Raw genomic sequence first — 22,052 nt, 5'->3', positions numbered from 1 at the left:
GTGTGATGTAAAACCTTCCGATTTGAGTAAAACTACAGCAATAATATTTCATATTCCCAAAAAAATGTGTTTAAAGGTGTCAAAGACAGCATGGGTTAATGAAAGGAGGTCAGCATTAGTCCAACATCCACATATAACTGCAGTCAAAGAAAAGGGAATAATGAATTTGAGTGAGACATTGTGCAGGGCCAAATTACTAAAGAGTAATATCGTCATATTTGAGCATACATAGTCATTTTAGAGAATGAATTCTTATGTTGGGTCTAACTGCTGGCCAGTTGGACCTTTTTTTCCTGGCATGGCGTTCCTGTAGGTGCCCATCCACGTGGATGTGTGTTGCTCTATTTGTGTTAGCCTTCTGATACAGTAGACTGGGGACCTGCCTCTAACCTAGTGCATGCTGGGACAAGATAAGCTGTCCATAAATCAAATAAGTTCATTAATTTATTATGTAAAAGTGCAAATTACTATTGGTCGGGGTAGTTACCCCGTTCTTCTGGTCTAGGTCGTGCACTTCGCTGATGGAGGGCAGCATGCAATCACCTGCTCAGCAGCGCACATGACGGGTTGAAGTGTGTCCTTGAGCCGAGCACGAGGGCGGTCATTAACAAAGAGAGACTGTTGTGATGGTTCATGTCATATCCATCGTACCCTTTTTGCATTGCGGCGTGTGTGTCGAACGCATTGCTGTATTTCAGTGTGAAGGCAAAAGATAATTTGAACAAGGCCCTTTGCCTCCAGCGCTCGACATGTCACTCCTCTCCATTTCCCTATGACCCCTCTTCTTGTTATATCTCTATGTTCTCACCATCCTCCTTTCTATTCCTTTCTTTTATTCTTTGAGTATTTTTTTCTTTTTCTACATCTTTTTTTCAACCCCTTCTTTCTTGCTCTCCTTCTCAGCCTCTCAGTCCTTCATCTCTAAGTAACTCAGCCTATCTAATTAACTTTCCACTGCCAGGGTTATACATCACTGTGGCTGTCCCTTCTAGGAAAAAGGGAGGGCAGGGGAGATTATAATTTGTACCTCTTTTCTGTCATGTCTTTCTTTCTCTCTCTCAGTTTCATGTGCTCTTTTATCTCTTTCTGTTCTTTGTTCATCTATTCTCTCTTTCTCTGTCTCACTGTCTCTCTCTCTCTCTCTGTCATCCCTGCATGAATAGATGTCTCCTCTTATTGTTGGTGAACAATAGCATGCAGCGTGTAACAGTGACCGTGTTCACATGCATTCGAATAACTGGCTTAGTCGGACTGAAATCGAATTATCCGTTTCATGTCAACACCTTTGTTCGACTATGTGCGGTCCGACTACGATCCGATTAACACCCCTGGATAACTCGATCCGATCCGGTTGATAATTCGACTATCGCGGCATGTAACGCTGAATTGGATTAGGAACTGGACTTTGCGTCTTTGCGCATGCTTGAGATCCCGCCGCCCTCCTCCCTCCCTCCCTCCCATGTCGTGACCTGGAAGTCGAAAGAGACGATAAGTTGTCAAACAAACAAACAACGCTCTGGAGAACACAAGAGCCACCACACATTTCTGGACCGAAGAGCAGACAGAATTTATGCTTAATGTATTGAAGGAGTTGAACATACTAAAGTTCATGGTTCTTTCTCGAAATGTTGATGTTGTTGGTTATTGTTGGTAGTAGTGAAGAGGTCAAGCTGAAATGGCTGTATCACCACGAGTTGTAATGAAAACAGCGCCACCTATCGTATCGGATATGACATGCTTTCAAAGGCCAATGATTCGAATTACTCACTGCCATGTATATTGGGATAACAGCAGATCCCCCAAAAGATAGCATAGTCCGACTAAAGCAAGATTAGAATCATACCATCATGTAAACGCACTGAATGATTGTGTGGGACTGGTGCAAGGCTTGAGACAGTGAGGGACCAACCGTGTTTGCCAGATATACAGAAAAAGGAATCCTCTGTTCGTTAAGTACAACTTAGTAAGTGCCACAGGAAACCTTATCGGCATGTGTAAATGTGTTCAGAACTGGCTGCAAATAATTGCAATGCCCCATGGGAAATGTATGCAATTCAGACTCCCATTTATGTGATTATCTACTACAATTAAACGGTCATATTCAATTAAGACTGGATGGAAATCTATCTTTTAGAAAGCAAAGCGTGAGAGCTCTGTCAAGCTGCACCAACCAATACAAAATAGAAAACACCAAATAAGAATGACACACAGTATTGATTTAGCACCACTCTAAATGAGTTTAAAGTGTATGAGCCAGTTGGTTAACTCACATTTAAACCTTTAACTGGCTGTTTATAAAATATATAATTCAAGCAGAGCATCTTCTCTTACACTTTAGAGATTACAATGCTCAGGTTGCCATTCGATTTTGATATTTGATGTCATGATATTCTATTTGATTTGCATTGAAAATTAATATAGTGTCACCTTTACCATAACTGACCAAAGGAGGGCAACACACTATTACTATTGTAAAACCTTGTCCTCCTTCACTTGTCCCAACAAAATCAAATACAATCTTCTTCCATGTGTCATGCTTTGTAATATGCTTTTACAGGTTTTATGAATTTTGTAAATTCAACTTGTTTCTCTTGATTTCTCTCTGAACCATTCGTATTCATACGATTATTCATATAATATCTCTAATTCTTAAAAAAATGAATTGATGTGACCACACAAAGAGCAGCTCCGGGTTACAGTTGTGTACGTGATCGTGAACTCTGGGTCCAGATAAATATCCTAACAATGAGATACTGAGCAAACTGATATACAAGAAGAGTGAAAAAGTTGCATCGCCAGCACCACCACGTCGTTGCATTCATGCGTCACCAAACAACATCTTCACAAGTATCACCTCCCACTCCCTGTCTCCCACCCAGCCTGTTGGTAAATAAGTGGCTAAAATACCTACAAGCAGTACCCCCTTAAAAAGAACGGCTTATCCAAATAGCGTTCCTTTATATGCATTCTCATATAAGCTTTCCCCTAACCGCTGACACCATCAAATGAACAGAGGAGAGCGGATGAAGGGAGGGTAGAATGAGGATCGGATGAGTAGGAGGTGGAGGAGGATGGCAGAAAATAGATGTTTCTGTCGATTTTGCAGGAGAAAATAAAGGCGTGCAGGACAGCGAGGCTTAAAGCCAAATCAATGTTGTCAGCAGCTGGCACTTAAGAAGGGGCCATTAAAGTTTTAAAAGTTTGGAAAGCAGCGCTGGAATTAGGGCCAAATGGGTTAGAGGTAGGGGAGCGCTGGCTTCCATTAAAATCAAAGCCAACGAGAGCTGACAGATCCTCTCCTTCTGGCTTTTTTTTGGTATCCCCTCCTTCTTTTTCTCTCTGCATCTATCTCTCTATCCTACATTAATTCACTGTCTTTCTTTCTTGTCCATCCATGCTCCTCTCCATTCAAGTTTGTTCGCCCTCGTAGTGCCTCTCTCTCCTCATCTTTTGGTCGATTATCACTGTATTAATTTTCCAGCAATATATTCCCCCCCCCCCCCCCCCCCCCCGAGAATAGACGCCCTCGCAAAGTGAAATATGGAATAATTTTTCCACAGAAGGCCAGAAAATTGGTTTTAAAGATTCGGTAAGTTGTCTGAGTAAAGTCACGAAAGTTTACTTTTATTTCCAGTATCAGTTGGCTTACAGCCTTATTATAAAACAGGATCCTAGGCATGGGGTTAGAGATCTAACAGTCTCCTCCTAAATACACACGTGTCAGGAAGGCTGCATATGCAGTGAAGCAGAACCGGTCTTTGCAGTGGGATGAACTAGAGAACCAATTAGTGTGCCAAATGATTACATTGTGATGTTTGTTTGCCATTTGTTGAGAAGCAGACAGCCCAGAAAAGCTCTCCAGAGAGTGAAACTATGGCACACTCAGCAAATGTTGTCTAAATGCCCTCCAGTAGGGCACATTGGTTCCAACAGTGGTAGTTTGTGGTTTTACTGGGAGCATGGGAAGAGTATTTACGCAGGTCAGACATGATTCTGTTACATTCTGACAGTATGGGCAGGAACGAGTTAAAATGTTAGAAGTTGTCGCAAAATCCACTGCTGACGGAAACATAATCATAAGACATGTAAATGCACTTTTGCCTCTGGGTGCTGAACGTTAGTTCACAAGGGGGCTGTTTCACAAAAACAATACATGCATGGCTTGTAAAAGGGAGTTTGTACCCCCTAAACTAGGAATTAGCATCCTTTAAACCCCCTGATGTATAAAAATTGCTTAATCATAATTTAAAAAAGGCGTTTTATTTGGCTTAAACTAACACAAATTACCGTTAATGAAGTTTTACAACACCAAAATCTTTTTGTGTTCATGAGTTTTACACTCAAACCCAGTGTCAACCCGTTTCCAATTTTTTTTTGCTATTTGAAAAAAGAAAGAATTTGTTTAAAATAAGATGAAAATCAGTGTAATCCGTTTCTATGAATCAATGGGTCTCCTCATCTCCTTCCTTCCCAGTCCTCCTCTCTGCGGCCTCTGCGCGGAGCGGCGGCGTGACGGATCAACCTTGGCGACACGAACTCAATTAAACAACCTCAACGTGACGGTCAACGTTTTGTGTCAACCAACTTTCAACAAAAAACTAAATCAATCACCTAACACACAATATAAAAAGCCTCCACACATGTAAGCAGTCATTAGAGCCACCTGGACAGAGAGCAGACATTGAAACGAGAATACTGAGCCTCATTGAATGCTTGTGAGATTGTTTTGATGTGATGAGTAGAACACGTGCAGGTATGTTTATATGAAATTACATTTATTTGTAAAATGTTTATTTGTAAAATGTATAAAAATATTTGAGGGTCAAGAGGTGAACGGATATATTTGAATGTCAGCTCTAGTTACCAAGGCCACTTTCTCTGCTGTTGTTCAATGTTAGATGACAAGACCAATGGGGTCTTTTTATACTTTTTTTGGATGTTTCACTGAAGAAACAATTAACAATTACAATATTAAATTTATACCTGGCACTTTATAGGTAGGAGCCTCTTTGAAAACACACTCTGTGGTGAATGGTTTCTGTTTGAAAGAATGAACTTTTAACTTGAACGATTACTTAATAATGAATAATTAATGTCAAAATTAATTAGTTAATTTTTTTTAATCGATTGACAGCCCTAATAAAAATAAATATGAGATTGTTGTTGTGGCCTCATGGGATTTTTTTTTAGATTCATTTCACTTGAGTTGTGGAGCCGGCCTCTCCAGCTAGGGTTCACCAGCCAAACGTCTCTGTTGATAATAGCATTTGTTCCTCGAGTGCGGGTTTTAGAGGTGCAGGTATTTTCTCACCTCAGAAAGAAAGATGAAGAGTGGATGATGTTCGGAATGTGCCGATCAAAGCCGTGAGTCTAAATACGAGGCAGCGTTTGTGAGATGTTTATGCCGGAATACCGGACAGCAGCATATCCCTCACGGGGATGGAAGCCAACATGTAGAGTCAGTCCAAAGTCAGCCTCATTCTGGAGTAAACAGTAGTAAATAAATGGCTCTAACATACGCTATTACACCATAAGAATAGGAGCAACGTGTGTTACCATTAGCTCGTTTGGAAAAAGTGACATCATTACCTTCAACTCTCTTCAGACACATAAAGAAGCTTTGAATGATTTGGATTCATGCTCCATCTTTGTGTTCATGATGCTCAACATAATTTGGAGTTGGCTTCTCTGATGCTGACTGCAGCGAGGTGAAATCGGGTTAACTAAGGTAACTTTTAACGGAGTTAGGTTGCCATGGAGTTTTATTGTTTGTTGCCACAATGCTGGGGTTTATTAAGACGCTGTGGCCTGGAGGTGTTATTGGGTCTGGTACGCTGGGACTTGCTTTTTTTCTTCTTTTTTTCCGCTCTCTCTCTGCTTGTTTTACCTGCGGGGTAATGCAGAATGGTGAGTGAATTAGAATGCTGGCAGGGGGTGACTCCCAGTCGTACAGTACACGCTGATGCCAGGGAAGCCTCGGCAATAAGTAAACACACATATATGCAAAATGAGCACTAACACAAATGGATGCATAACGCTGAATGTATTCACACATACTGTAAATACATAGCATGAGCTACATTTACACACACACACACCAACTCAAACACCTGAAAAATGTACCGGCCGCCAAAAATACACGTGTGCATGAGTATGCACAGATAAACACACGCACACACACATCTCTGTTTATCATCCAACGCCATTTTCTCAGAGTATGTGTGTGTGTCTGCCTGTGTGTGTGTGTGTGTCTGTGTTTAAAAGAGATAGATAAAAGATGAACAGATACCTGCCAATAGCTGGGAGAAGTAGATGTTTTTCAAAAGGGGTAATTAATGTTGGAAAATTAATGAGCTTATACTTCACAGGGCCCGAGGCGATCTTCTTAGATGTGTGTGTGTGTGTGTGTGTGTGTGTGTGTGTGTGTGTGTGTGTGTGTGTGTGTGTGTGTGTGTGTGTGTGTGTGTGTGTGTGTGTGTGTGTGTGTGTGTGTGTGTGTGTGTGTGTGTGTGTGTGTGTGTGTGTGTGTGTGTGTGTGTGTCTGATGTAACTCCGTCTTGGTCTTTCGTTGTGTGTGGGAGTTTTATCTGTTTTTCCCTTTATTTTGTGTTGCCCTCCATCACAGCGCATGTTTGTGTTCATGTGTGTGTTTGCGTGTGTTTGCAGTTGTGTGTATGAGTGTGTGTGTGTGTGTGTGTGTGTGTGTGGTGTGTGGTACAGCAGAGCTGACTGATAGCGCGTTATGTCCCCACTACATCTGGGTCACTACACTCTCAGTCTCTATCCAGCTTCTGTCATTTAGTCCATTGTCAGCTCCCATTCCTACAGCTGTCCATTCCACAGGCTTAATGGTCTGTGTAATACACTCAGATAGCTCCACAACCTCCACGCCTATTTGTGTTGTTGGAGCGTGTGTGTGTGTGTGTTCCATGCGTGAGTGCATGGGGAGCAAGAGAGACAAAGAAGAGGAGAATGGGAGGCAAGGGGAGCTGATGCGAGGCCAACTTGTACGTGCAGAATTCTGTGCGTTATCGAGTGTGTTTGCGCTGGTGAAGTTGTTATTGTCCTTTTAAACGTCTGTCACACCTGTCGCACTCCACTCCTTCATCCACACATTCGAAGACCGTCACGTTGAAAGGTTCCAGTTCACTTTGGTTCCAGGTCAGTAAAAGTTAAACTGCTGCAAGCCCGGGGTCTGCAACGTTTCGCTCGGAGGAGTCTGACAACAGGAGCAGCGCCGTTTGAGACTGTGGCCGTCCTTTAAGAGCCTTGGATATGAGTTTATTTAGATGAGTTCACCACTTTATACATGTTGTCATTAGCGGCTACTTCCTCCAAACAAACTCTTTGGGGGAGATCTGTACAGTGGACATGTTCAACATATCCTTTTAGTTAGACAAATACGAGTGATATGGTAACACAGGTGGTTACTACACTCAAAGAAATGACTCATTGGATGAACTCAATTAAATTCTTGGCAGGTTTTCCATCCAATAATTATATGCAACTCCAACTCAAATTTAGCACATCAGTGCAATAAAATGTAATTAAGTTAGTCCAACTCATTTGTATCAAATACATCTAAAATAAAATAACTATATTCATTAAATTAAATTAATTTGTGTTTGTCCAACTCAAAATATAAACTAACTAACAAAACATGCAAACTCCACACAGAAGGTAAGCCCCAACTGGGAATTGAACCCACGGCCCTCTGGCTGTGAGGCGTCAGTGTTAGCCACTACACCACCGTACAGCCCTGTAAATGTTTTCACCTCATGCAAACAACTGATTTTCAGCTGGCGCATGCACAAAGGGTAGTCCTCAATGAAACACATTTATTTTAAGTTGATATGCACACCATCTAACCTAAATAAATCTAATAAATGAAAGTATTCATACATTTTGTGTTACACCCATTAAATATAAATATCTATTTTTGGAATTTATTTATTTAAATGTATCAAATAATATTTAAATGTGTCCCCTCTAAAAAGGGCTTGAATCGTTTTTGTGAGTGTAACCTAAATAAATCTAAGAAATTAAAGTATTCCTACATTTTGTGTTACACCCATTCAATATAGATATCTTCGTTTTGTAATTGATTTATTTAAATGTATCAAACAATATTTAAATGTGTCACCTCTAAGAAGGGCTTGAATCGTTTTTTTTAGTGTAATGAAACATGACAGAAATGTCAGATGACTTTTGCATATGTTACAGTTCACAATTAAGCATTAAAAAAAGCATACGTCCTGTTTATTTTACTAGTGTAGTTCGGAACCCCCTTTACCCTTTACTCAGCTTCCTTCCTCTCACGCAGTCGAGACTTCCTCCTCCGTCTCCTCCTCAACACGTTCGTTCTCTTTTCTCCACCTAGACTGCTTCTCAACACACAGCCAACCCGTGCTCCTCCTGCTGGTTCCCCCACACACACACACACACCCAAAGACACTTTAACCATTGTATCCCCTCCGCCGCCTTCCCCTCATTTCTCGCTGAACATTTGCCTCTTTGTTCCTCGTTCTGTGCCGAGGGGAAATCATCCATGAAAAACGTTTTGACCCATCATAATTGTTGTTTTTCGCATGTTTCCCATCTTGACGCCAGAGCCGGCGCACTCGCTGAACCGAGGTCGGAGAGAGATGAGCTCCGACACACATACTCTCAGGCGGCATTCACGCGCTCAGACTTATACATCTATGCAAATATTTGAGGGGCACACAAAGAAACAGACACATCCTCAGACGAAGAACGACACACACAATTCTTCAATATATATTTAGGAAAGAGTGGACAAGATAATATGAGCAGCTCCATAGCCCCACGTGAAGTGTCTTGTCACGTCTTGTCAGGTTTAGCTTAAACTCTATGATCATTTGTGAGGAAAGAGTGTGTGTTTTTATATGACACGGTGTTCTTATTATTCTGAACACTGCCTGCATCGTTGTACGTGTCCATGGACACGTTGCTGCATGCGGTATACATGAACAGATAGCAGTGGCACACACATGCAGGTCAAAAGAAAATTGTAAACAGAAAGAAATCAAAGATCTTGAGCTCTGAAAAATCGCTTTTTTTTCTCTCTGACTAAATATTTCGCTGTTATGAACGATATTTAAGGCATGTAGTCAAGGCCTGGTGAACACGCTGCAGATCCATCGGTGTTGTAGACTGCCGCTAGTTATTTAATAAAAAGAAAAGTATGTTTTTTTGCTCCTGGCTGGTAGCACCGTGAAGGATTTCAAAAGACAAAACATAAAAGTGTCAAAGAAGCCGGCACCTTCCTTTGATTTGCTCCTTCACTGGAGGGATGTAGGAGCACATGCGTATAGTTTTCACGGAGTAATCCTTCAGACACGAGCAGATCAAATGCAGGCATGTCGCTGAATATGTGTCAAACAATGCACTCGCCAAACAAGCACTCGTTCATACCGACTAACAAACACGATTACATTCACACACACACACCTTACCAGAGGCTCACAGTGCACACACACTCACATGAACATACTCGTGCATGCCGCTAACAACAAGGCGACCTCATACTTACTGACACTTTCATTTGGGATAAATGTCAGCGCTAATCCAACCTTAAGCCATAACAAATGACTTCCACCTCCTCTACTTTCTTTCCCTCTCTCCATCTGTCGGCCATCCACCACTTCTCCTTTACTGCCCTTCTTGCCTCCATCCATCCATCTCTCTCTCTCAGCTCCTTCCCTCCTCAGTTTTCCCTCACTCCATCCCGCCATGTAAAGGTTTTTCTGTATACCTGCTAATCGCCTTCTCTCCTTTTAAAGCTCATAAAAAGCATCCTCTCCCTCCCTCCCTCCCTCCTTGTCTCTCCATAAAAACCCACATTCCAAACTATTTTTTCGTGCGACCGAATCCCATGTAAAGTCAACGTACAGACGCGTGTGGCTGCGATAGACGCGATATTTGCCCGGGCGGCGCGTTTGGGGCGACGCATTGTGGGCGACGCGTTTACAGCGGCACGTTTTCAGCTGCGCCATTTTCGCCCCGAGTTGAAATATTTCAACTTTGAGGCGGTCATCTCGCAACTCGGGCCAATCAGCTCTTGAGTTCCGCTCTCGTAGCTGGAAGCGGAAGTCTTTCAGGCGTAACAGTAACTTCATCGGTGAAAGTGACCGAGCTGAGTGAGCCTACGGGTGATGTCATGAACCCAAACACGAGGGCGTTAGTGTGTGGGACGTCCACAACAAGTATAAAGCAGAACTAGTGGTTAGTTATTCTGGTGGATGAAGGAGATGATAACGGTCTCTATGGAGACGAGACACGGAGATAAGCCCCGCCCCTCGCGGAGCGTCTCGACGCTCATGGCGAGAACACCGTGAATGGTCGAGCGAGTAAACTCACGCGTTTTGGGCGATGCGAAAAATAGTTTTGCTTTTGGTGTGAACGCACCTTTACTCTACTCTCTTCCCTCCCTCTCTCATTTCTGTTTACTTCCCCTCAGTTTGTTATCGCAATGTTTCCAATGTTACAGAATCAGTTATTTCCTCTCCATGTCCTCACACACACATGCGCCTATCTGTCTTTATCCTCCTATCCTGGTCGCCATGCCTAAGTTCATTTTTGGTTTTCCTTGCGATGGCCAGCCGGCTGTTAGAATGACAGTTGTGTTATGTTGCCAGTCCTTTCCCCTGCAAGGCTGTGAACCCTCGCAGCTTTTACTGGGGAGCAAAAGGGAAGATGACAGGTGTGGACCAGTTAAAGGCAAACCATGACATTTGGAGATGTGGGGTGGTATTTTCCTTTGGCCAGCACATAGGGAGATATATCCACATTTTCATTTTCATTGGCTTTTAAAGAGTCTTGTTGTCATTGTTGTTATGTCTTATTAAAACCAATGGGCATAGCGGGATAATGAGGCAGCTACACACTGTAGATTTAAAGAGGCTCACTATTCTTCCTCTTTTGAATAACCTAAGAATTGATACAACATGTTCTTTTCCCCAAAAGCACCTAAGCAGGACTGTTGTGAACATAATGCAAACATAAACAGCTTCTTTAATATCTAGTACCATGAGCTTTGTGGCATTTTCAGCTGTGAGTGGACATCTCCAGAATCATGCTAATATATGCATGTAGAACAAATATAAGGACAATTCTAATGTTTGAAACTATTTTTAGCGACGAATCCCATGAAAGTCAGCGTACAGACGCGTGTGGCTGCGATAGACGTGATATTTTTCCCCCGAGTTGAAATATTTCAACTTTGAGGCGGTCATCTGCAACTCGGGCCAATCAGCTCTTGAGTTCCGCTCTCGTGGCGCTGGAAGCAGAAGTCTTTCAGGCGTAACAGTAACTTCATCGGTGAAAGTGACCGAGCTGAGTGAGCCTACGGGTGATGTCATGAACCCAAACACGAGGCGTTAGTGTGGGACGTCCACAACAAATATAAAGCAGAACTAGTGGTTAGTTATTCTGGTGGATGAAGGAAATGATAACGGTCAGACACGGAGATAAGCCCGCCCGGCAGGTCGCTTTAGGTGTGAACGCACCTTTGGTCTGATACCGATGATTTTTTGTACCACTAGGGCTGTTGTGCTTACAATCAAATGGCTTGATGTGCCTTTAAGACCAAAGATGCTTTGAATGGGATTAATTTCCTTAAGAAAAGGTTTCAATACTATCATACTTTGATACTTTTAGAGAAATACGTGTGGACTAGGCCTTTTCCTGATCATAAAAAACGATCACTTAATTGCAATCAATCAGCCAACAAATGAATTGACTTCATGTCTCACCACTAATGTAATTAAAAGACTGAAGATCCTTAAGGGACGAGAATGGGACATCTGGACAGTTTTAATATCTCACCAAGTGAACGACTCTGGGCTATTAAGGATGACACCATCTTTAAATCCACTTAAGTCTGTTACCTGCCTATTTGTTTCTAGGATAATGGCTAATAGATGTATTGTGTGTGTGTGTGTGTGTTTGTTTTCGTGCGTGTGCGTGCGCGTACTGTATATGTGGATGTTGTTTCCACAGATCGAGATGTGCCCCATCAGCCATTGTGAGATCATCAGTTATACTAATTGGTTCCTAGCTGTTGGGGTATCTGAATCCTTCATTGCTCTCCTCTCCTTTTTTCCTTTCTACTTTCGTTCATCTTATCTCACTCTTTCTTTCTGTCCCCCTTCTTCTTCCAAGCACTTCTCATGCAACATTTTCTCTCCGTCATCCTTTCATCTTACTCCCTCTCATTCCCCTCTTCTCCTCTCTTTTTTTCCTTCTGTCTTTTTGCACTTATAGCTATTTTTCCGCACACTTCCTCACTCATTTCTGAAATGAAGAACATAAATAATGGGGATACAGATGTCTGCTGAGATTATGCCCTGGCATCTGTGTGTGTGTGTGTGTGTGTGTGTGTGTGTGTGTGTGTGTGTGTGTGTGTGTGTGTGTGTGTGTGTGTGTGTGTGTGTGTGTGTGTGTGTGTGTGTGAGAGAGAGAGAGAGAAAGAGAGAGAGAGATGGGAAACAAGATAGCAGAGCTTTCTTGAAAATTGAAGATTGTAGAGTAAATAAATAAGCAGGCATTGCAGTCGATAGAAATCAAGATTGTGTGATGATTCTCACCTGAAGATGAGGGGAGTGGCCTGAATGCAGGGAGGAGTGAGAGTCAGGAGGAGTGAGAGCCAGGAGGGATGGAAGCAGTTAGACATCAACCAGTGACACTCAACTGGAATAATACTACCCCAGGTTTGCGATTTGTCAAATCAATTTGTGGTAATGGGATTCAACCCAAATAGATTTAGGAACGTGTTACTTTAAAAAATTATATAAACTTATTTTATTTAAAGTTCAAATTTTTTTTTCAAATCATGTATAAAGCTTAGAATACCTGTAAAATCACCACATTATTGCCCTTCAGACAAAAGTGTAGTTTAATGGCACCTATTCATGAACAGATTAAACAAAACAATCTGACACACAGTAAACCAGTAATCCAGATATGGGACCACAGTACAGTTTCCTACTTTTCCCACCTTCCCTTGCCTCCTCCATCCTTTTGTTGTTACAAAATTAGGGTGAGTTGAGGTTTTTTTTACCTTCTGACCCTTTGTCATTGTTTATTGTGCATTGCAGGTGTTTTTCTTGCAATAATGTAAGATAGACTTGACTGGGCACATATTCTGTTAAATCTATTGGCCGCCATCAATAAGAAAACCCCTTGACCCGTCCTTCAAACTGATTGAAACTCATCCAAGTGAAGGTCCAGTTGCATTGGAAATCATTTAAGAAAATCCGTTTGCATTTTGTTGTTTTTTTCCAAAGGCTGTGTGATAACATTACTTGTCCATGCAGATAAACCCAACATGTCTTATATTGAGAGTTTTTAGCTTGTTACTTGTTTGATCATGATACCAATAAGCGTATCGATTGGATCTTGAAGATGGCGTCTTTTGTTTGCCTTTTTTTTAAAATATAGCCATGTGTTTTTTTAGAAACAGCTTTTTCAAATGTGTTGAGTGAATTGATGTGATATTGCATAACGTTAGCTGGTGTAAAATGATGGCTTTCTTTGCAGTGTGCATGTATTCCTACTGCATGCTTTGCCTGGTGTCTGTCTTTCTCCATCTGTTTGTCTTCCCCTCATTCGTCTCCCGCTGATGTCCTTGCTTTTTTCTTGACCTATCTCGCCCTCTGCCTTGTTCACTCCAACTCTGCCTCAAATCAAAAGAGACCCGTTCTGAATAGAAATTCCCTCTCTGTCTACGTAGATCTTTCTTGATGACAACCCCAGTCGGCCACAGAGAGTATCGTCATCCCCCTACGGCGATGTGCTCTCTCTCCCTCTGTATCCACCACCCCAGTTTCTTTTCATTTTTCCCCGTTTTTCCCGCAACTTATTTTAGGCACCAAGACAATTCCTACAGCAGTAACATCAACCTCCTTGTGGCGTGTCCATGTATTATGTTATTGTCGTTCTTCTTTCTTTTCATTGCGTGTGTCCTTTCTTGTCTTCTCCAGCCATTGTTCTGAAATCAAAGTCTAAAAATTCTAAATGATTTTTCTTTTATGTCCGAAGATCTTTCTAGACGCCAACATCATCAGGCTGGGCCACATTCCCTTCGGCAGTGCTGTGGACCCCCTGGAGGGGGCGCCAGCAGGTACCACCTACACCAAACAGACTGTGTACGAGCTATGTGCCTGCGCTAACGGCAAACTCTACCTGTCCCCGGCTGAGAAAGGCTCTACTTGCCAAATCACCAGTAACTTTTGTCTCTGGAGCTGAAAGTGGGATGTCAACAGACACTCAGGACATATGGACTATAGAGCTCGAAGCTAATACTAGCCAACTGACTGAATCAATGTGGATCAGGGCTCGGTGGGAACCTAATGCCAGCTAACAAACCGAATGAACATGGATTGTGGCATGGCGATAAGTTCATGTCTGTTGAATTGAATTATATGGATTATCGCTCGGCAGGAAGCTAATGCTTGCTAAGAGGCCAAAGTAACACGGACTGTGGCTTGGAGTGAAGCTCACGCCAGTTGGAGGACTGAATCCACAAGGACTAGAGCTGGATGAGAAGCGTTTTCCCGCTCACTGTCCAAATGAATACGGATTGCTCATGTTGTCAATGCCAGTCAGGAGGAAGGATGACTCGGTGGGAAGCAAAAGCCAAGGTTAGCCGGTGGATATGATGCCATGATGCTACTCATGGACATTGATGGACAGTCTCACTCCGGGGCTCTTGTTGGATGTCTTTGCCATTGTTGAATTGCTGCCATGATGGTTTCTGAAAGTCACAAGGATTACATGCGGGGGGTTTCCTGAGAAAAAGCAAACTCTCTTACAATAAACGTGAGTTGCGTGTTGAGAGTATGACCAAAACGTCCTGGAAAACATGCTCCAGCTTATGTTAGGATCAACCGATTTGGTGATGGACTGCAAACGCACCAGCAGAGACATGGAAAAGGACTCTGTTAGCAAACAGACACCAGTGTGGACTTTGGTTTAGCCCTGCGGGTGACTAACAAATAAATCAGACAATGGTTTAGTCTAGTGGGATGCTAAGGCTAGCTAACGGACCAATCTATACCAGAAAGGCCTTCCCCCCTCCTCCCCCTATAGTCGTTCAACCCAAACGTTGAAGTGTGACCATTCTGCATTAATCTGCATAATGAATATGCTCTCTGACAGAACTAATGCAAATAATTGTGCTTCAACCTTGCATTTACCAGTTTTCCCCCCCACATTGTGTTATATTTATACACATCTACTTTCATTTTCTTCTAGCTCTCTTTTTTTTTCATACAAACTATTTTGCTTTGTATCTCTTTGAATGATGTTGTTTCCCCTTCAACATCCTCATAATCTTTATTCCTTCCATATTTTGCTCTATTTTATCCCTCATCTGTGCTGGAGTATTTGTTTCTGTCTATGCACCTACATGCCTGAGACTGGTAAAGAAAACATCATTATGCCTATCCACTCTCTTCCACTGGTCTGGTTAAAAAAACAAACTGAAAACATTGTTTTATCTGCTTCTTCCACTGGATTGGTTAAGAAACATGTTGAGTAACCATCAGTACCAGATGCAGGGTTTCTCCCCCTCACAGTCTGCTCCCAAAGACTCTGGAGTCCTTCTACGTGGGCATACGATGCTTTCTCATCAGAGACATAAAGCAAATGGCATAAGAAGCGGAAAGTGAGTTAAATCTTACGTTTCATTGAGGCTCAGGTAGGTGCTATAGCGGGCCAACTATTGTATGGCAAGGTGCCAAACCTGGCCGGCAGAGGCAGCAGTCAGGCGACGGCCAGACCAATTTTGGTCTTGTTATGGAGCATGATACATCTTCATCCTGTGTTCCTTGACTGTCAGTCTTTTCTCACCCTTTTTGCATGACCTTCTTGCTCTTCTTATCAAGCCACCTTCCTTTTCAGTCATGTCAGTTTTCTGTGTCATAGAGAAACGGTCCTGCTCTTTGCTCTCTTGTTGTTCCTTTTTCAGCTGCAGTAGTTTTCCCTCTCGATACTCCTTGGTTTTTCCTCTCTATTTCCATTCCTTTTCTTTTTATCTTGTCTTTTGTCTCTTACTCATCATTCACCAAAAGACGCAGCTAACTGTGGTCTCCACTCCTTATTTGCTATTTATTTACGCATTGAAAGGGCAATGTGTAAGATAAAGTCTGACATTTTGTTTGAAACATTTAAAACTAACATTATCAACAGAATGTGAAGAGGTTACAGTGATGACATTATGTCAAAGACGTCTATTCATTCATTTAAGATATATTTACCGAAATGAGTCAGCCTTTCCCGGACCATACTTCCTTGTAATACCACTTGTTCCTTGAGAGGCGAGAGTGAGTAACAGTAGCTCCCATCAACTTTAGTCCAGAGTATGAAGAAGTAGATCTCCCATGAAGTAGATCCATGGCCACTGGGCATTTTATAGTTTATTTTTTGGATTCAATTCAAAGCGGCAGAAATAAGAAAATGACTCGCACCCTCTCCCTGTCCTCACAACCCCCGCTAGGCTACTTCACAGAGCGCTGCGACTCCAATACAGCCAGCACAAACCACAAACCGGGACTCTGAACCCTGGGGACTGCTGCCCCGACTCACCGCCTGATGAGCAAACGTTCTGTTGCTGCCGTTACTCATTACCAACCCAGCCCTCTCCCTCTCCGGGCGGTGGGAGTTTTAGCCGCCACAGCCGTTAACTAAGGCTTGTTCCCCCTGAGCCACCGTACACTCCTCTCCCTGCGAAGCAGTCTCAAGTCAGCGGGGAGGACACAAACCTGAGTTGTTCCCTTGACTCCTCCCCCGTGGACCCAAGCCAATAAACAAAAATTACATTAATGCAATGTTACAAGGACCCCGTCTAGTGGCACAGTAAATACACAGATGGCTCACGTAAACGATTGGACGTCGCCACATGTGACGATTATAAGGGTATAAGAGTTTTAGCAATTTGATTGAATTCCATGTATTCTTGCCTCACTGTTAGTGAGTACTTAAATCCAAGTAGTTCTGACTGTAAATTTAGATTGTAATGACCCAGTCGTAGATATGTAATGCTACCCCCTATTATTTTGGAGCAGGTGGCTTGGTTTTACATGTTGCAACTTTGATGTCCTTTTTTTCCATTTCAACTCAAATATCAGGATAAATGTCCCTTCACTCTCACACTACGACCCATTTCAAGCAGGAAACGTCAAAAAGGTCCAGAATATAATTTTGGGGGTTATTTTTGATATATTCAATCAGTCTCAGATGGAGGGGATCAACGTGAATGGCCTCGGGCTGGCTAACCTAGCTCCCAACCTTTGCGATGGCTGGAAATCAAAAGATTTGTGTGGCAGAAATCCCCCTGGAAGAAATTCAGGATGGATTTATGTGTGTGGACTCGACTGGATTATGGCCCTGAGGCGTACTTTCTTTTTTTTAAACAAAGTGATACACAGGTGCCTTTGCTGCTGTTGGTAAAAGCACATCACAGTCTGAAAGTTCACACTACCCTCAGTGGAACATCTGCAAGTGACTCTGGAAAAAACTATATCTTTATCAATCTACCTATCTATCTATTTAGTTTTCTGTCTTTTTCCTCCACTTCTCTCCTGGTTTTGTAGGACTCTCAGTGCATCCAGCTGAAAAAAGAACAACTCAATCGTGGTTTAAAGTTTGATTTTCTGATGTGTTCCCCTATGGTTTTATTCTTGATAATAAAAAAAGCACAAATTATGCCATGTATATAACAATACCAATAAAATAAAAAATAAAATAATATTGTTTTAAAGAGAATCTCAGGAGTCTTCAGTGTTGTGAAATGTGCAATTATTGCTTTCATGTTTCTGTTTTTCCTTGACGATTACAGCCAATATTTGTGTATGTTACCAACAACTCTACATTATTTCATTTGTTATAGTTTATTGGCTCTAGAGGTGTCCTAACACAATTCAATTCTAAATATCGAATTGATTTAGCTTTTACTATAAAAACATATTGTATTGTATGGATACCGATCTAACTTCCATGAACCTTTGTTCTTCTACTGACTCAGTACAGATTCCTGGTGTCTACCGTGTCTCTCTCCTGCTGTTTCCAGCTCGCTCGCTCTCTCTCTCTCTCTCTCTCTCTCTCTCTCTCTCCATCTCTGCCTGAGTGTGTGTGGCTCTCTTCTTGGCACTCTCCCTTCTCCAGTTATTTGATCGGACTGATAGCTGGAGTTTCCTAGAGTGAAGAAAGATCACGGATTAAATTAAAGTTATATATTTGATTTAATTTCTGATTCACCAACTGGTTCAAACATATGTTCATTGTAGGTCCGAACAACAAAAATACACTAATATTCCCCGAAAACTTCCAGAATGATTCCGATGACCCAACAGATCTCACATGGCCAAAAATAGAAGAGAATAAAGATCTTTGACTCTGTGTTTAAAAAGCCTGCATATTCACTTGGAAGAAGGGCTATTAAAGAGGAGCAAGCTGTCAATGCCCTCATTCTTCTCCAACATGGATACTTGTGTTTTTCTCTTTTCTTCTGCCTCCCCCGTCTTGTGCCTTTCCTCCTTGTCACTGGCTGTAAGTGGTAGTTATGAGATGATGTGTTGAAGTATTGCATGCTCAGGAATCAACAAGTAAGATCTTTTAAAAACACACACTCACAGATACACACAGGGATGAACCAAAATACACACATGCATTCGTTCCTATCAGGATGCTGTTTAAGAGGCCAGCGCTTTATTTTATTTGATTATTTATGTTATCTTTTTAAATGCACCCATTGACCAATAAGCCTGTTGACAGTAATATCTTAACTTTATAAAAGGGTGCGCAAACAATATTTCCCCCCTTCACTGTAGCATGCAGACCTTCTCGGTCCTCAACACCCGCCATTTTTATTTTTTAGTGTTCTAATTTATTTTGTTCATATTCCTACACTTTACTTATCTGGTGTCTTTATTCGTTTCCAGTAGTGATTAAAATGTGTTTTGACATGTTGAGTTAAAAGAGTAATGACACATTGACTCACTATCAGTTTGGATTGCTTTTCCAGAACACAATAATAATTAAAGAAGGAGCATCAGTAAAACAATATCGTAGCCAGCATTATGCTCATTCCTGATCAACCTCAATGTCATTTCCATGTGGTGTCGGAGATGGTTAACCCTGAACATACATAGGCCTTTTGAGAAGAGACATTTTGTCATGTCATGGTGGAGAAACAGATGAAACTAGTCGACTGTGGCTTACCGGAATATTTGAATAAAGCAGAGCTATCGGTAATGGCCTCTGCAACACCTGTGCTTTACCTACTACCTACTATGACAAGTCAAAATGTCCACTGTGAAAAAGGCTCATTGCAGAAACACAGAGTAAGATACAGCCAATGAATCTTGGTGGTCACGGCTGTGGGCAAATTAGATACTTCAACAGACTTAACATCCATATTTGTGGACAATGGGAAGAAATTCAGTCCATCATTCAAAATCCAGACATAAAGAACAGGGGTTGGGGGCATGGATCGTCACTCATAAGTGGTTCTAGTTTTTCAGCAGTTCTATTACAGTGTTGACCCTGTATTCCTTATGAGCCGTGACCAAAGTCAGACTTGCCTACTGGCATGGCATTTAGAAAAACACATTGATTTTTTTCACTACAGAGAACATTGGGGACATTGATTACATATACGATTTGCGCATTTAATGTTGTGAGTTGTGAAAACCAATGAATTGGCAAATTGGATAAGAAACACAGTATCCATGTGTAGTATCTTAAAGTTGCTTGCTGCACAATCCACAGAGAGCTCATTCATCACGCTAGCTCAAACAAATGAGACTGAAATGTATTTCTTCGTTAGCAAGGTGGACGAAGAGGCTATAGTAGTTTGTTAACATATAAGAAATAAACCCTTTTTGTTTGTTTTTAAAGCAAAATCTATAACAGGAAGGTCTCTTATGAAGAGGTAAGCTACTGAGAATGTAAAAATTCACTAACGAGAATGTTGTGATGGGATCACACCAGCCACAGCACCACAGTAGACCAGGGGAATGAAGTGGGTGGCCCTTTACCCACTTCCTACGTCTTCCGGCACACGGGCTCGGACCACAGCCATCTGTCACGTGACTGCATTGCGCCAGGTTGTAAGGCCATCACAGTAATACAATCTATGAAGATTGCAAAGTACTCAAAACTGCCTCAGGGGTAGTTCCCGATATAGTAAGTTTCTACAGGACCACATTATACCGTGAGTATGCAAACACTGGGACACAAATGTGAGTTGTGTCATTGGCTTTCCTTTTCCTGACTATATTTTCTGTGCTGCTCTTGGTGCTTATGTTAGGTTAACAAATACCTGGACAGGTTAAACCAAAAGTATCTGCATTATCAGATACCACATGGACAACTGTGGTTTTATAATAATATAAGATATAAGACTGTAATAACAGAAGCCATGTAAAGTCTAACACTAAATCCGTCATTAAACCTGAATCGTACTCCCAAATGGATGTTAGTATAAGGCTTGGCGAGCTAGTTGTGTCGCTTTAAGAGTTTCTGTTTTTCCGGGGTTTCAACCATGCAATATACTTTGTCACCACTTCTAGAATTTGATTTAGGAAAAAAATCCTAATTCTTTTAAACCTGGAGAATTTTTCTTTGTATTTTTGTGAAGGTAAGAAACACCATAGCAATGTGATCCTTTGGAAAACTAATCTCGTTACTCTTCTGACTCTTCACACTTTCACAACGCCAGTTGAGTGCAGCAACGTAAGCGAAAGGCTCTGTGCTCATGAAACCTCCCAGCAAATAATACAAGAGATTTAGTCTGAGATTATTTTCGAAGAGGGGGATGTGTCAGAAGAAGAAGATTATGCAGCAATCAATTGTGAGCACGAAAGTCCACAGAATAAAGAGCCAGGACCAGGAAGTAGATGCAGTACAATGATATGACCAAGAACCGTCAGATTGACTCAAACAGGATACATGTTGGCATGGTTTCTCATCTGTCTCTACAATAGTAAGAAGGGGGAGTGTCAGTACAGTTGTCAGACACCTGTCTTCAGAGAGCATCGGGGTGTTGAGTGGATTGAAATGAACTTCTCATCAATTTTCCTTTTGCAGCTATGAGCTCTGACTGGCCTCACTAACTACAAGGCCTAACTGCTGCTAGGGTGAACTAGAATGGGCACTCGGTAGAGCGCATACCTTCGCATATCACAAGATTGGACATTGAATTATGAACATTTTGGCATTAGTTGCATGCCAATTGGACAAAAATGTATCGTGCTATGGTAAAAAAACGATTGTGACCTTTCCATGACCTTGACCTTGACCTTTGACCCGATTGATCGCAAAATCTAATCAAATGGTCCCCGGATAATAACCAATCATCCCACCAAATTCCATGTGATTCAAGAAGATTTGACCTGTTCATGACCTTTGTCCTTGACCTTTGACCCGATCGATCCCAAAATCTAATCAACTGGTCCCCGGATAATAAACAATCATCCCACCAAATTTCATGCGATTCGGTTCAATACTTTTTGAGTTTTGCGAATAACACGCATACAAATAAATAAATAAATAAATACACGGCGATCAAAACATAACCTTCCGGCATTTTCAATGCGAAGGTAATAACATCTGTAAACCAGGGTAAACAGAACACATGTAACTGTATGATAAATTGACGCACTGTCCCTTTATGTGGGTGACAGTATTACAGTGGTTGACTCATTGTGTTCCAATGTCAATTGGCAGCATTCACATGAGCCGCCCTGACAAACCGTTGCTTATCTATGACACTACTGCACGCACACGCACGCACGCACACACACACACACACACACACGCACACACACAAAGGCCCAGCATTGTCAGTGGATGATAAAAGTGTGAATTTGAATGACGAGCGCCGTCGAAGCCAGCAGAGGACGGAGATAATATTCTTTCATTTCCTCCTTGCTTGTTGGGACACATTACCGAGGAGAGGAGAATGGCTCAGTTAATCACTGTGAGAGAAGAAAGGAGGGAAAGGGTGACAAAGAGAAAAGGGGAAGGAA

At 41.9% G+C, this 22,052-nt stretch overlaps 1 protein-coding gene across 1 annotated transcript in view; it reads left to right on the top strand.

The window, feature by feature from the left end:
* The window catches only part of LOC130190455 (zeta-sarcoglycan), a 153,722-nt gene extending 139,454 nt beyond the window's left edge, over nucleotides 1–14,268 (top strand). Inside the window, exon 7 of the mRNA XM_056409879.1 lies at nucleotides 14,062–14,268. Within this exon, the coding sequence (XP_056265854.1) occupies nucleotides 14,062–14,268 (207 nt within the window). The remainder of the gene's footprint in view (nucleotides 1–14,061) is intronic.
* The last annotated feature ends 7,784 nt before the right edge of the window (nucleotides 14,269–22,052 follow it).

Source organism: Pseudoliparis swirei, chromosome 24 (genome assembly GCF_029220125.1).
Source record: "Pseudoliparis swirei isolate HS2019 ecotype Mariana Trench chromosome 24, NWPU_hadal_v1, whole genome shotgun sequence".
NCBI lineage: Eukaryota > Metazoa > Chordata > Actinopteri > Perciformes > Liparidae > Pseudoliparis > Pseudoliparis swirei.
This window is presented reverse-complemented; position numbering and strand designations above follow the sequence as displayed.